The sequence below is a fragment of the Scomber japonicus genome, chromosome 12 (assembly GCF_027409825.1).
Source record: "Scomber japonicus isolate fScoJap1 chromosome 12, fScoJap1.pri, whole genome shotgun sequence".
Classification (NCBI taxonomy): domain Eukaryota; kingdom Metazoa; phylum Chordata; class Actinopteri; order Scombriformes; family Scombridae; genus Scomber; species Scomber japonicus.
The window spans coordinates 34,698,684-34,713,683 of NC_070589.1; the positions used below are offsets into that span (position 1 = coordinate 34,698,684).

Here is a 15,000-nt window from a genome sequence, read left to right on the forward strand (position 1 = left end):
ATGATGTCATGGCGTGATGATGTCATGCCGTACTGATGTCATGGTGTGATGATGTCATGGTGTGATGATGTCATTCTCTCGTGTCAGGTGACCTACGCAGGTGGCAGTAAGTGTTTCAGCTGCACTTCAGCCTCAGAGAGAGACAAGTGGATGGAAAACCTGCGGAGAACCATTCAGCCTAACAAGGTGACACACACACACACACACACACTCCTCATCACACACACACACACACACACTCCTCATCACACACACACACACTCCTCATCACACACACACACACACACTCCTCATCACACACACACTCACACACACACACACACACACACACACACACACACACTCACACTCCTCATCACACACACACACACACACACACACACACACACTCACACTCCTCATCACACACACACTCACACACACACACACACACACACTCCTCATCACACACTCACACACACACACACACACACACACACACACTCCTCATCACACACACTCACACTCTCTTCATCCGTCTGTTTTTACTGTTCCTTCTTTCTTCTCTCCTTCCTTCCTCCCTCCTCTCCATCCTCCCTTCCTTCCTTCCTCTCTCCCTTCCTTTCCTTCTGTCCTTCCTTTCCTTCTGTCCTTCCCTCCTTCCTTCCTCCTTCCTCCCTTCCTTCCTCCCCCCTTTCCATTCTCCCTTCCTCCCTTCATCCCTCCTTTCCATCCTTCCTTCCTTCCTTTGTCCTCCCTTCCTTCCCTGACTCGAGGACAACAGGAGGGTTAAAATGGTTCATGTATTGGGTTTTTAAACGTTCTCCATCCTCGTTGCTAACGACTAATATCTGCGTTTCCAGGACAACTGTCGCCGGGCGGAGAACCTGCTGCGTCTCTGGATCATCGAGGCCAAAGATCTGCCGCCTAAGAAGAAATACTTCTGCGAGCTTTGTCTGGACGACGTCCTGTACGCTCGCACCACCAGCAAGACGCGGCACGACAGCCTGTTCTGGGGCGAGTACTTTGACTTCTGCGGCCTCCCCTCCATGCACAGCATCACCGTGCACATCTACCGGGACCTGGACAAGAAGAAGAAGAAGGACAAGAACAACTACGTGGGTCTGGTCAACATCCCCGTGGCCGGAGTGACGGGCCGGCAGTTCGTGGAGAAGTGGTACCCGGTCAGCACCCCCACCACCAGCAAGGCCAAGGGGGGGGGCCCGTCCATCCGCATCAAGTCCCGCTTCCAGACCATCTCCATCCTCCCCATGGAGCAGTACAAGGAGTTCGCAGAGTTCATCACTAATAACTACAGCATGCTGTGCTCGGTGCTGGAGCCCGTCATCAGCGTCAAGAACAAGGAGGAGATGGCCTGCGCCTTAGTGCACATCCTGCAGAGCACCGGCAGGGCAAAGGTCAGGGCCCAGTCTCATTACTCACTGAGTCACACTTATACATCCTGCAGAGCACCGGCAGGGCAAAGGTCAGGGTCCAGTCTCAATACTCACTGAGTCAGGGCCCAGTCTCATTACTCACTGACTCACACTTATACATCCTGCAGAGCACCGGCAGGGCAAAGGTCAGGGCCCAGTCTCATTACTCACTGACTCACACTTATACATCCTGCAGAGCACCAGCAGGGCAAAGGTCAGGGCCCAGTCTCATTACTCATTGAGTCAGGGCCCAATACATCTACCAGGGGGCAGCACAGAGTCAATACATCCTCAGGGGGCAGCACAGAGTCAATACATCCACCAGGGGGCAGCACAGAGTCAATACATCCACCAGGGGGCAGCACAGAGTCAATACATCCACCAGGGGGCAGCGCAGAGTCAATACATCCACCAGGGGGCAGCGCAGAGTCAATACCTCCACCAGGGGGCAGCGCAGAGTCAATACATCCACCAGGGGGCAGCACAGAGTCAATACATCCACCAGGGGGCAGCACAGAGTCAATACATCCACCAGGGGGCAGCACAGAGTCAATACATCCACCAGGAGGCAGCACAGAGTCAATACATCCACCAGGGGGCAGCACAGAGTCAAACAATACATCCACCAGGGGGCTGCACAGAGTCACACAATACATCCACCAGGGGGCAGCTCAGAGTCAATACATCCACCAGGGGGCAGCTCAGAGTCAATACATCCACCAGGGGGCAGCGCAGAGTCAATACATCCACCAGGGGGCAGCACAGAGTCAATACATCCACCAGGGGGCAGCACAGAGTCAATACATCCACCAGGGGGCAGCACAGAGTCAAACAATACATCCACCAGGGGGCAGCACAGAGTCAATACATCCACCAGGGGGCAGCACAGAGTCATAACCAACATGGCGACTGTGGAGGAGATATAGATAATGTTCCTCTTGCATAAAAGACAAAAACCATATGTTTAAAGTTTCTAACCAACTCACACAACCTTTCCTCAAAAAGTTCCTCCAGTGTTATTTCTTCTTCGTGTCTCACTAGAGCTACGTATGGAGTAGTGACAGCAACACTGCCCCCCCATGGTTTCCGGTGGTACTGCTCCGTTTGGCCCCTAGATGTAGATTATGGGCGGGGTTGGACATTTGTAGGCAAGAAATAAATAGTAATAATACTAATGAGATGATGTCACTTCCTGTTGGTGTGCAGGACTTCCTGACAGACCTGGTGATGTCAGAGGTGGATCGCTGCGCTGATCACGACGTTCTGATCTTCAGAGAAAACACGCTGGCGACTAAAGCTATCGAAGAATATCTGAAGCTGGTCGGACAGAAGTATCTACACGATGCTCTGGGTGAGACACACACACACACACACACAAACACACACACACACACACACACACACACAGACAAACACACACACACACATCTATACCAGGGGTGTCAAACATGCGGCCCGTGGGCCAGAACCGGCCCGCTGTGAGGGATCCAATCCGGCCCACTTTCCTTCCTTCCATCTTTCCTTTCTTCCTCCCTCCCTCCCTCCATTTCTTCCTTCCTTCCTTCCATCTGTCCTTCCTTCCTTCCTTCCTTCCTTCTGTCCTTCCTCCCTTTCATTCTTCCTTTTTTCCTTCCTTCCATCTGTCCTTCCTCCCTTTCTTTCTTTTTTCCATCTTTCCTTCCCATCTTTTTTCTTTCTTTTCTTCCTTCCTTCCTTCCTTCCTTCCTTCCTTCCTTCCTTCCTTCCTTCCTTCCTTCCTTCCTTCCTTCCATCTTTTTAATGATCTGGCCCACATCAGATCAAATTGGTCTGTATGTGGCCCTTGAATGAAGATGAGTTTGACTCCTCTGCTGTATACACACACATCTAGATACACACCTGGACACACACACTTGTTCTTTTTCTTCTAAATGAATTTTTAGGAAATAATTTAATTTATTGAACTAAAAGTCTTCATTAATAATCTGCTACATAATGTTCATATAATATTACTACTTTAGTTTATTTATTATTTATTTATATTCTTAATTCTTCTGTTTTATTTCTGCAGCAGTAATAATGTGAATCTGATCTGAAGCAACAAAAAGAAACCAGATAATGTATTATTTTATTATAAAGAGTTTAATGTTTCTGAGATAAAAAGGTTTATTAATATAAACCTGAGCTCAGCAGGAATCAGGATATAAAAGCAGCTTTAACACTTTGATGCAGGTCTCTGTTTGTTTATTTTTAGATGCATCGTTAATCAGCTGTTATAAGATTATAAATAGTTGAGACTCTGCTGGATGTGACCTGAGACCTGCCGTCACTAAAAACTACAAACTACATATTAATAGTCCAGCTGGAAATAGATCAGTCCTCACAGAGCTGCTAAATACAGATATTAATATTATTACATCACAGAGCTGCTAAATACAGATGGAGGAAAGGAGGGAGGAAGGAAGAAAGGAAATACACATATTAGTATTATTATAAAAGTTATTTCTGTTCATGTTCAGAGAGTCACGTGTTTCTGGCTGACTCAGCTGATCTTAATAAAACGTGTTAAAGTAAGGGAGGAAGGAAGGAAGAACGAAAGGGAGGGAGGAAGGAAGGAAGGGAGGGAGGGAGGACAGAAGGACGAAAGGGAGAAAGGAAGGAAGGACAGAAGGACGAAAGGGAGGAAGGACAGAAGGACGAAAGGGAGAAAGGGAGGAAGGAAGGAAGGACAGAAGGACAAAAGGAAGGAAGGAAGGGAGGAAAGAAGGAAGGGAGGGAGGGAGGGAGGGAGGGAGGGAGGGAGGAAGGAAGGAAGGCAGGACGAAAAGAAAGGAGGAAGGAAAGGAGGAAGGAAGGAAGGAAGAAGGACGAAAGGGAGAAAGGAAGGAAGGAAGGAAGGAAAGGAGGAGGGAAGAAAGGGGGGAAAATACAGATATTAATATTATAAAAGTTATTTCTGTTCATGTTCAGAGAGTCGTTTGTTTCCTGCTGAGTCAGCTGATCTTAACCCTCCTGTTGTCCTCGAGTCAAGGAAGGAAGGAAGGAAAGGAGGGAGGAAGGGAGGAAAGGAAAGGAAAGAAGGAAGGAAAGAAGGGAGGAAAGGAGGGAGGAAGGAAGGAAAGGAAAGAAGGAAGGAAGGAAGAAGGGAGGAAAGAAAGAGAGAAGGAGGGAGGGAGGAAGGAAGGAAGAGAGGAAAGGAAAGAAGGAAGACGGAAGGAAAGGAAAGAAGGGAGGAAGGAAGAAGGGACGAAAGAAAGAGAGAAGGAGGGAGGGAGGAAGGAAGGAAGAGAGGAAAGGAAAGAAGGAAGACGGAAGGAAAGGGAAGAAGGGAGGAAAGGAAAGACAGAAGGACGAAAGGGAAAAAGGAAGGGAGGGAGGGAGGAAAGAAGGAGGGAGTAAGGAAGGCAGGACGAAAGGAGGAAGGAAAGAAGGAAGGAAAGGAGGAAGGAAGGAAGAAGGACGAAAGGGAGAAAGGAAGGAAGGAAGGAAGGGAGAAAAAGAAGACAGGAAGGAAAGGAGGAGGGAAGAAAGGGGGGAAAATACAGATATTAATATTATTATAAGTTATTTCTGTTCATGTTCAGAGAGTCGTGTGTTCCTGCTGAGTCAGCTGATCTTAATAAAACGTGTTAAAGTGTGAAACTGCAGATTCTATGCTGACAGGAAGCAGGAAGTCAGCAGCAGACTGTTAAACTGATTACAGATCAGAGTTTATATTAACACACATGCTGTTAGTGTTCATGTGTTCTAGAGGTTGACCGATACAGGTTTTTTAAGGCCGATGGCCGATATGTGCTGCCGATCTTTTTGAAGCCGATATTGCTTTTTCTCCATTTACATGATAAAAATGACACAATGATAACAAATATTACACAAGTCTCAATTTAACCAAAAAAAGAAACATTTATTTACAAAATTAACAAATTAACAATTGGTATTGCAGAACATAACTAAATAAAAACAAGAACATAAATATGTAAGCATAAATAAAATAATTACAAAAGGCTTTCATCAACATCTACAACACAGCCCTGATGATAAATACTATTACAAGCCAAATAGACATAATTTGGTTATCACTAAATGTAAAATAAAATGTTAGTAGGTTAATTTGGTTCCTTGTCAACTCATTTTAATATTTTTTTAAGAAAACAATAAACTCTAAAAAATAGTCATTGAAATAAAGTGTTTAATTTGTAAAAGAAGACTGCCATGGTTTCCATTTTTTCTACATAAAATAAAATGTTTTATCATGCAAAGACAACACACTAGTATGGTAAAATGTCAGATGCACTTTAAGCAACAGATTGTTAAGTTCTGCTCTAAAAACAAGCAACATGTTTGTTGCATTATCAACTTTAACTCGAATAAATATTCAACCACACATAAACCATTTCTCCCAGCATACTTCTAAAAGCTCTTCTCGATGAGGAGCAGCTCACACACACCTGCTAGCTGTTCTGTCCTGCTCTCAGTCATCCCTGTATTAGAGTAATAAAATGTGTGTGTCTCTGTCTCTGTGTCTGTGTCTGTGTGTGTGTGTGTGTGTGTGTGTGTGTGTGTGTGTGTGTGTGTGTGTGTCTCCAGGTGAGTTCATCAAGGCTCTGTATGAGTCGGATGAGAACTGTGAGGTGGATCCGAGTCGTTGCTCCAGCAGCGAGCTGACGGAGCATCAGAGCAACCTGAAGATGTGCTGCGAGCTCGCCTTCTGCAAGATCATCAACTCCTACTGGTACCAGTCCTCCCAGTACACACTCACCACTACACTACAGCTCCCAGTATACACTCACCATTACTCCACAGCTCCCAGTATACACTCATCATTACACCCAGTGATCCCAGTATACACTACACCAGTACACCACAGCTCCCAGTACACACTCACCACTACACCACAGCTCCCAGTATACACTACACCACTGCTCCCAGTATACACTACACCACAGCTCCCAGTATACACTACACCACAGCTCCCAATATACACTACACCACAGCTCCCAGTATACACTACACCAGTGCTCCCAGTATACACTACACCAGTGCTCCCAGTACACACTACACCAGTGCTCCCAGTATACACTACACCAGTGCTCCCAGTACACACTCACCACAGCTCCCAGTGATCCCAGTATACACTACACCAGTACTCCCAGAGCTCCCAGTATACACTACACCAGTACACCCAGTTAGGCCTGGGCCGTTATGAGATTCTGACGGTGTGATAACCTTAGATAAAAATATCACGGTTTCACGGTTTTATGATTACGGCTATAAATTTTGATATTTTGAAATGTCTGTATTTTATTTTTAAACATGTATAGAACATGATGGAGCATTAGTAAATATGTATTTAAAATAAATAATAACTGAAATCTTTCTAAAAATAATAAAATAAGTGCAGTCCTTTAACTGAGGCTAAACCTGCAACTCAAGTCACGACATAACACATAACACATCTAAGATAAATATAAATAAATAAATGCAGCAGGAGCTTAAACTGAATCTCAACAGTTTTTGGAGACTTGCTCATTATCATACAGTATAGGATGTATTTCCTCCTCACGCTGCTACTGTCCGTTACCTTCTTCCTCCGAGCCGCAGCCGTCTGTCTTTTTACGGTAGCCGAAGTATAAATACAGCCGACTTGGTCCTATTAGACGGGGGGGGCGGGGGGGGGGGTTCGGGGGGCTCGCCTCCTTCAGCCATCATACAGCCTGCAGAGCTACCTGCTTGTAACAGCAACCGGAGTACGGGAGGGGTTGGACTTCACGCTGCAACAGCCTGCAGAGCTACCTGCTTGTAACAGCAGCCGGAGTACGGGAGGGGTTGGACTTCACGCTGCAACATCCTGCAGAGCTACCTGCTTGTAACAGCAACCGGAGTACGGGAGGGGTTGGACTTCACGCTGCAACAGCCTGCAGAGCTACCTGCTTGTAACAGCAACCGGAGTACGGGAGGGGTTGGACTTCACGCTGCAACATCCTGCAGAGCTACCTGCTTGTAACAGCAACCGGAGTACGGGAGGGGTTGGACTTCACGCTGCAACAGCCTGCAGAGCTACCTGCTTGTAACAGCAACCGGAGTACGGGAGGGGCGGGAGGAGTACGGGAGGGGTTGGACTTCACGCTGCAGCTGCACACGACCTGAGGGACCTCCACTCTCTCTCTGACCAGACGTCTCATTTAAAAAACCCGCTCATACCCACAGGAACGGTGTGACGGAACATTTTAGTGGTTTTGAAACCGTGACTTTTTCATACCGTGGTTTACCTTAAAACCGGTAACCGGCCATGCCTACACCCAGTATACACTACACCAGTACACCAGAGCTCCCAGTATACACTCGCAGTGTTAAACTGGCCTTTATGTTAATGAAGCAGTTCTGCTGACTGGTTAACATTAATTAATGATCAGTTAACGAGAAACCAGCTGATCAATTAAGTCTGAATATTTATGCTCATGTCAGCGTTTTAATCTTCCTCCTCCTCTTCTTCCTCCTATCCCCCCCCTCTCTCCTCCTCCTCCTCCTCTCCCCCCTCCTCCTCCTCCCCCCTTCCTCCTCATCCTCCTCTCTCCTCTCCCTCCTCCTCTCCTCTTTTTCCTCCCTCCTCCTCTCCCTCCTCTTCTTCCTCCTCCTCCCTCTCCTCCTCCCCCTCCTCTCCCTCTCTCCCTCTTCTTCCGCCTCCTCTCCCCCTCCTCTCCTCCTTCTCCTCCCCCCTCCTCCTCCTCCTCCTCTCCCCCCTCCTCCTCCTCCCCCCTTCCTCCTCATCCTCTCCCCCTCTTCCTCCCTCTCTCCAACCTCCTCTCCTCCTCATCCTCTTCCTCCCTCTCTCCAACCTCCTCTCCTCCTCATCCTCTTCCTCCCTCTCTCCAACCTCCTCTCCTCCTCCTCCCCTCCTCTCCTCCTCCCCCTTTTCCTCCTCCCCCTCCCTCTCCTGTCCCTCCCCCTCCTCCTTCTCCTCTTCCTCCCTTTCCTCATTTTCCTCCTCTTCCTCCCTCTCTCCAACCTCCTTCTCTCCCTCCCCCTCTTCCTCCCTCTCTCCTCCTCTCCCTCCCCTCCTCTCCTCTCCTCTTCCTCTCCCTATCCTCCTCCCTCTCTCTCCTCCTCTCCCCCCCCCCCCTCCTCCTCAGTGTGTTCCCCAGGGAGTTGAAGGAGGTGTTCTCCTCGTGGAAGCAGCAGTGTGTGTCTCGAGGTCATCAGCAGGACATCAGTAAGCGTCTGATCAGCGCGTCTCTCTTCCTGCGCTTCCTGTGTCCCGCCATCATGTCTCCGTCTCTCTTCAGCCTGATGCAAGAATACCCCGACGACCGCACGTCCCGCACGCTCACGCTCATCGCCAAGGTCATCCAGAACCTCGCCAACTTCACCAAGTACGCTTTATTTTGAAAAACTACACTCATCTTCTGGTTTTATTTGTAAAAACTATGTTCATCTTCTTGTTTTATTTTGAAAACTATGTTCATCTTCTTGTTTTATTTTGAAAAGCTACACTCATCTTCTTCCTCTTCTGTTTTATTTTGAAAAGCTACACTCATCTTCTTCCTCTTCTGTTTTGTGTTGAAAGCTATGTTCATCTTCTATTTTATTTTGAAAAGCTATGCTCATCCTCTTCTTTTATTTAGGAAAAAGCTACGCTCTCATTCTTCCTTACTTTTATTTTGAAAAACTATGTTCAACTTCTATTTTATTTAGAAAAACTACACGCATATTCTGTTTTATTTTGAAAAGTTATGCTTATCCTCTTTTTTATTTTGGAAAAAACTACGCTCTTATTCATCCTTACTTTTATTTTGAAACACTACACCATCTTGTTCTATTTTATTTTGAAACACTACACCCATCTTCTGTTTTATTTTGAAAAGTACACTCATCATGTTTTATTTTGAAAAACTACAAGCCTTCTTCTTGTTGTCTTAATTTGGAAAACTACACTCATCTTTGTCATTTTTCAAAATAAAACAGTCTTCTTTTGTTGTTTTATTTTGAAAAACTATGTTAATCTCCCATTTTATTTTGAAAAACTGCATTAATCTTCTGTTTTATTTTGAAAAATTACGTAAATCCTAATTTATATTTTTGAGAGGAGATGAAAGTGTTTCTGATCCTGCCCTGTGATTGGACGCAGGTTTGGGAACAAAGAGGAGTACATGGCGTTCATGAACGACTTCCTGGAGCACGAGTGGGCGGGGATGATGCGTTTCCTGTCTGAGATCTCGAACCAGGAAACGCTGACGAACACGCCGGGCTTCGAAGGCTACATCGACCTCGGCCGAGAAATCTCAGTCCTGCACGCGCTGCTGTGGGAGGTGGTGTCACAACTCGACAAGGTGTGTGTTACTGAGTGTGTATCTGAGTGTGTGTGTGTGAGTGTGTGAGTGTGTATCTGTGTGTGTGTGTGTGTGTGTGTGTGTGTGTGTGTGTGTGTGTGTGTGTGTGAGAGTGTGTGTGTGTGTATCTGTGTGTGTGTCACAACTAGACAAGGTGTGTGTTACTGAGTGTGTATCTGTGTGTGTGAGTGTCTGTGTGTGTTACTGAGTGTGTATCTGTGTGTGAGTGTGTGTGTGTGTGTTACTGAGTGTGTATCTGTGTGTGTGTGTGTGTGTGTGTGTGTGTTACTGAGTGTGTATCTGTGTGTGTGAGTGTGTGTGTGTGTGTGTGTGTGTGTGTGTGTGTGTCACAACTAGACAAGGTGTGTGTTACTGAGTGTGTATCTGTGAGTGTGTATGTGTGTGTGTGTGTGTGTTACTGAGTGTGTATCTGTGTGTGTGTGTGTGTGTTACTGAGTGTGTATCTGTGTGTGTGTGTGTGTGTGTGTGTGTGTGTGTGTTACTGAGTGTGTATCTGTGTGTGTGTGTGTGTGTTACTGAGTGTGTATCTGTGTGTGTGTGTGTGTGTTACTGAGTGTGTATCTGTGTGTGTGTGTGTGTGTGTGTGTGTGTGTGTGTGTTACTGAGTGTGTATCTGTGTGTGTGTGTGTGTGTTACTGAGTGTGTATCTGTGTGTGTGTGTGTGTGTGTTACTGAGTGTGTATCTGTGTGTGTGTGTGTGTGTGTGTGTGTGTGTGTTACTGAGTGTGTATCTGTGTGTGTGTGTGTGTGTTACTGAGTGTGTATCTGTGTGTGTGTGTGTGTGTGTTACTGAGTGTGTATCTGTGTGTGTGTGTGTGTGTGTGTGTGTGTGTGTGTGTGTGTGTGTGTGTGTGTGTGTTACTGAGTGTGTATCAGGTTTTCTCGTGTTCAGCTTCAGGTGATTAATACATTAATCCAGAAAATAATCAATAAATTGATCAATGATAGAAAATATTAATTAATGATTAATCACATCAGTCACTGGTTACCATAGCAACCTCCTGACTGATGTGATTAATCAGTGATTGGCTGCTGTGTGTGTTACCATAGCAACCAGTGACTGATGTGATTAATCAGTGATTGGCTGCTGTGTTTGTTACCATAGCAACCAGTGACTGATGTGATTAATCAGTGATTGGCTGCTGTGTGTGTTACCATAGCAACCAGTGACTGATGTGATTGATAATTGATCAGTGATTGGCTGCTGTGTGTGTTACCATAGCAACCAGTGACTGATGTGATTAATCAGTGATTGGCTGCTGTGTTTGTTACCATAGCAACCAGTGAATGATGTGATTGATAATTGATCAGGGATTGGCTGCTGTGTGTGTTACCATAGCAACCAGTGACTGATGTGATCAGTTAATGATCAGTGATTGGCTGCTGTGTGTGTTACCATAGCAACCAGTGACTGATGTGATTGCTTATTGATCAGTGATTGGCTGCTGTGTGTGTTACCATAGCAACCAGTGACTGATGTGATCAGTTAATGATCAGTGATTGGCTGCTGTGTGTGCTACCATAGCAACCAGTGACTGATGTGATTGATTATTGATCAGTGATTGGCTGCTGTGTGTGTGTTACCATAGCAACCAGTGACTGATGTGATTGCTCATTGATCAGTGATTGGCTGCTGTCCCTGGTTACCATAGCAACCAGTGACTGATGTGATTGGCTGCTGTGTGTGTGTGTGATACATGAGGAGCAGAGGTCACTTCAGGTCATTTAACCACATTAACGCTGCGTGGCTGAAGCCTCACCGCATGACCTAACCCCCCCTCACCCGACCCCTGACCCCTGACCCTTGACCCCTGACCCCCCCGCCTGGACCTCCCCCCCCCCCCTCACCTGAGCATGGCTCTGATTGGTTCTGTTCGGTAGCAGCATGTTGTTCTCATTGTTTTGGTTTTTGTTTCCATTAAGTTTCCCTCATGTTTTTTTTTTCCTTCCCCCCCCTTCCTCGTCCTCTTCCTCTTCCTCTTCCTCTTCCTCCTTCTGTTCACTTCCTTTTTTCTGGCCGTCTCTTTCTGTTGCCGCCATGTTGGTTTCGCTCCCTCACCTCCACCACCACCGCATCCTGGTGCTCCCATCCACACACACACACACACACACACACACACACACACACACACACACACACACACACACACACACACACACACACACACGCCGACCCCAGGGTGAAAATTCCTTCCTGCAGGCCACCGTAGCCAAGCTGGGCCCGCTGCCGAGGATTCTGGGAGATATCTCTCGCTGCCTGGCGGCGCCGACGCCGGTCCAGCAGCAGCTGCGGCGTTTCCAGGATCATCATAGCTCCGCCCACAACATCAGCGGCAGCCTGTCGTCAGGGTTACAGCGAATCTTTGAGGACCCAGCCGACAGGTAACCAATCAGCTGTGACTTTATTTATATCTTATATGAAGCTTCATGAGGTTTAGTTTAAATTTAAAGGGTTAAAATGTGAAAATAAACGTATGAATAACTTCACACATTCTTTTTTTGTGGACCCAGCATCAAATTTCTGCTTTTAATCCATTTAGAGAGAATATATTAGAGGATTATGGTAAAAATGTCTAAGTGGTGTAACCATAAAAACTTTGGAAGGAAGGAAGGAAGGGAGGGAGGGAGGAAGGAAGGAAGGAAGGAAGGAATGACAGAAGGAATGAATGAATGAGGGAAGGAAGGTAGGGAGGGAGGGAGGGAGGAAAGAAGGAAGGAAGGAAGGAGAATATATTGGAGGATTATGGCAAAAATGTCTAAGTGGTGTAACCATAAAAACTTTGGAAGGAAGGATGGAAGGAAGGAAGGAAAGAAGGCAGGAAGAAAAGAGTCAGGAGGGAGGAAGGAAGGCAAGGAGTAAGGAGGAAGGAAAGAAGGCAGGAAGAAAAGAGTCAGGAGGGAGGAAGGAAGGCAAGGAGTAAGGAGGGAGGAAGGAAGAAAGGAAGGCAAGGAGTAAAGAGGGAGGGAGGAAGGAAGGAAGGAAGGAGAATATATTAGAGGATTATGGTAAAAATGTCTAAGTGGTGTAACCATAAAAACTTTGGAAGGAAGGATGGAAAGGAGGAAGGAGGGAGAGAGAAGGAAAGAGTCAGGAGGGAGGAAGGAAGAAAGGAAGGAAAGGAGTAAAGAGGGAGGAAGGAAGGAAGGAGAGAAGGAAAGGAGGGAGGAAGGAAAGGAGTAAGGAGGGAGGGAGGAAGGAAGTATGGAAGGAGGAAGGAGCAAAGAAAGAGGGGAGATGGGGAAGCACGAAGGAAAAATTAAAGAAGGAGGAAGGAAAGAACAGTCAAAAGAGACGACAGGAGTCAAATCAGACTGAGATGTGATTGAACCTGAGTATCATCATCTTAATGTTAGACAGGTTTAATAATCACAGTCTGATGTTAACGTGTCTCTTCCTGCCGCCACAGTAAGTCCCGCAGCCTGCAGTCTCCGGAGCTGATGGAGGATTATGTCCGGTCGCAGCGCCCCCTGCTGGCTCAGCAGCTCCCGTCGGCTCACAGCAGCTTCTCCGACCAGGAGGAGCGTCTGCTTCCTAACGGCCGCAGCGTCTCGTTGGTCGACCTGCAGGACGCTCAGAGCGCCGCGGGGCCGCCGCCGCACCACGAGGCCCCGCCCCGCCTCGGCAGGGTCGGCTCCCAGGCCTCCGTCGGACACGCCCCTCCCCCCCACACCTACGCCCACTCCAACCCTCTCACCCCCCAGCCGGCGCCGCACCAGAGCCGAGCGGCGGTCCGAGAGCCGCAGAGCGCTCCGCAGGTGAGGCGTCCGCTGCAGTCGCTGAGTCAGCAGCGCAGCCTGCAGCCGCTGTCCTTCCAGAACCCCGTGTACCACCTGAGTAACCCCGCCCACAGCCTGGCACGCTCCGCCCACTCGCCGCGCCACGACTCCAGCTCCGAGAACCTGAGCACGGAGAGCTCGCACAACAGCCACAGCAACTCCGACGACTTCGGCAGCCAGGTGGGGGTCAAAGGTCGCGCCGCGTCCAGCAGTAGCCTGGACGAGTTCGGGGGCCGGCGGAGCGCTCAGAGCGAGGAGAGCCTGACGCCGCGCCGCCTCGCCCCCCCCGACCTCCCGCCCGGGGCGGCCACCGCCGTCGCCATCCCGCGGCAGATCAGCACGGCCGGCACCGCCCACATCGTGAAGGTGGAGCAGCAGAGCAGGGGAGGGGGGGCCAGGACGCCGCGCTCCGTCCCTCACACCTCCTCGCTCCGCAGCAGCAGCAGCGCCAACACGGAGCCCCCCCCCACACACATCCTCCGCCAGCAGTCTGTGGAGAACGTGGCTCCGCCCCCGAGGAGCGCCGCCAAGCAGCCGCCGCCGCAGCTGCCCCCCCCACAGGTACCGCTGCATGATGTCATCACAGGAAGTAGCTGTAACACTGTCAGGAGTCTGAAGTGTGAGTTACAGGTGTGTGTGTGATGTCACTGATGTGTGTGTGATGTCACTGATGTGTGTGTGTGTGTGTGTGTGTGTGCAGGTGGCGTCGCCGGTGGAGCCGGTTGCCGTGGCGATGTCTCCAGTAGAGAGGACGGCAGCCTGGGTGCTAAACAACGGCCAGTACGAGGAGGAGGAAGGAGGAGCAGAGAGGAGCAGAGAGGAGGGCAGGAACACTGAGAAGGTAAAAGCTCCAAAAACTATCGAACAAGATTTCATTACAGTAAAAGTTCAGCAGCTTCATTCAAACCCAAACTAGATAAACAACACTGAATAAAAACAGACTGAGACATTCAGCTTCTCCTCTTCTCTCTGATCGTCTCGTTCTGGTTTCACTGACTCACGTTTCTAGAAATCTCTTCACACACAAACACTAAAAGTTGATGTGAAACAGAGCGATGACCTGACTCAGCCACCAGGAGGCAGCGTTCATCAGATCAATGAAGCCTCAAACTCATCTGGAGGAGAAAATACTGCAGTATTATAGTAATGTAGTATGCAGTATTACAGTAAAAGTACTGCAGTATTATAGTGATGTAGTATGTAGTATTACAGTAAAAGTACTGCAGTATTATAGTGATGTAGTATGCAGTATTACAGTAAAAGTACTGCAGTATTATAGTGATGTAGTATGCAGTATTACAGTAAAAGTACTGTAGTATTATAGTGATGTAGTATGCAGTATTACAGTAAAAGTACTGCAGTATTATAGTGATGTAGTATGCAGTATTACAGTAAAAGTACTGCAGTATTATAGTGATGTAGTATGCAGTATTACAGTAAAAGTACTGCAGTATTATAGTGATGAATATTGAACCTTTTAA

At 47.8% G+C, this 15,000-nt stretch overlaps 1 protein-coding gene across 1 annotated transcript in view; it reads left to right on the top strand.

Moving 5' to 3' along the window:
* rasal2 (RAS protein activator like 2) overlaps positions 1-15,000 on the top strand; it is an 85,484-nt gene that overhangs the window by 65,060 nt on the left and 5,424 nt on the right. The window contains exons 6-14 of the mRNA XM_053329478.1: positions 88-186; positions 843-1,397; positions 2,622-2,766; positions 5,982-6,126; positions 8,525-8,764; positions 9,520-9,721; positions 11,922-12,124; positions 13,150-14,080; positions 14,220-14,360. Coding sequence (XP_053185453.1) covers positions 88-186; positions 843-1,397; positions 2,622-2,766; positions 5,982-6,126; positions 8,525-8,764; positions 9,520-9,721; positions 11,922-12,124; positions 13,150-14,080; positions 14,220-14,360 — 2,661 coding nt within the window. The remainder of the gene's footprint in view (positions 1-87; positions 187-842; positions 1,398-2,621; positions 2,767-5,981; positions 6,127-8,524; positions 8,765-9,519; positions 9,722-11,921; positions 12,125-13,149; positions 14,081-14,219; positions 14,361-15,000) is intronic.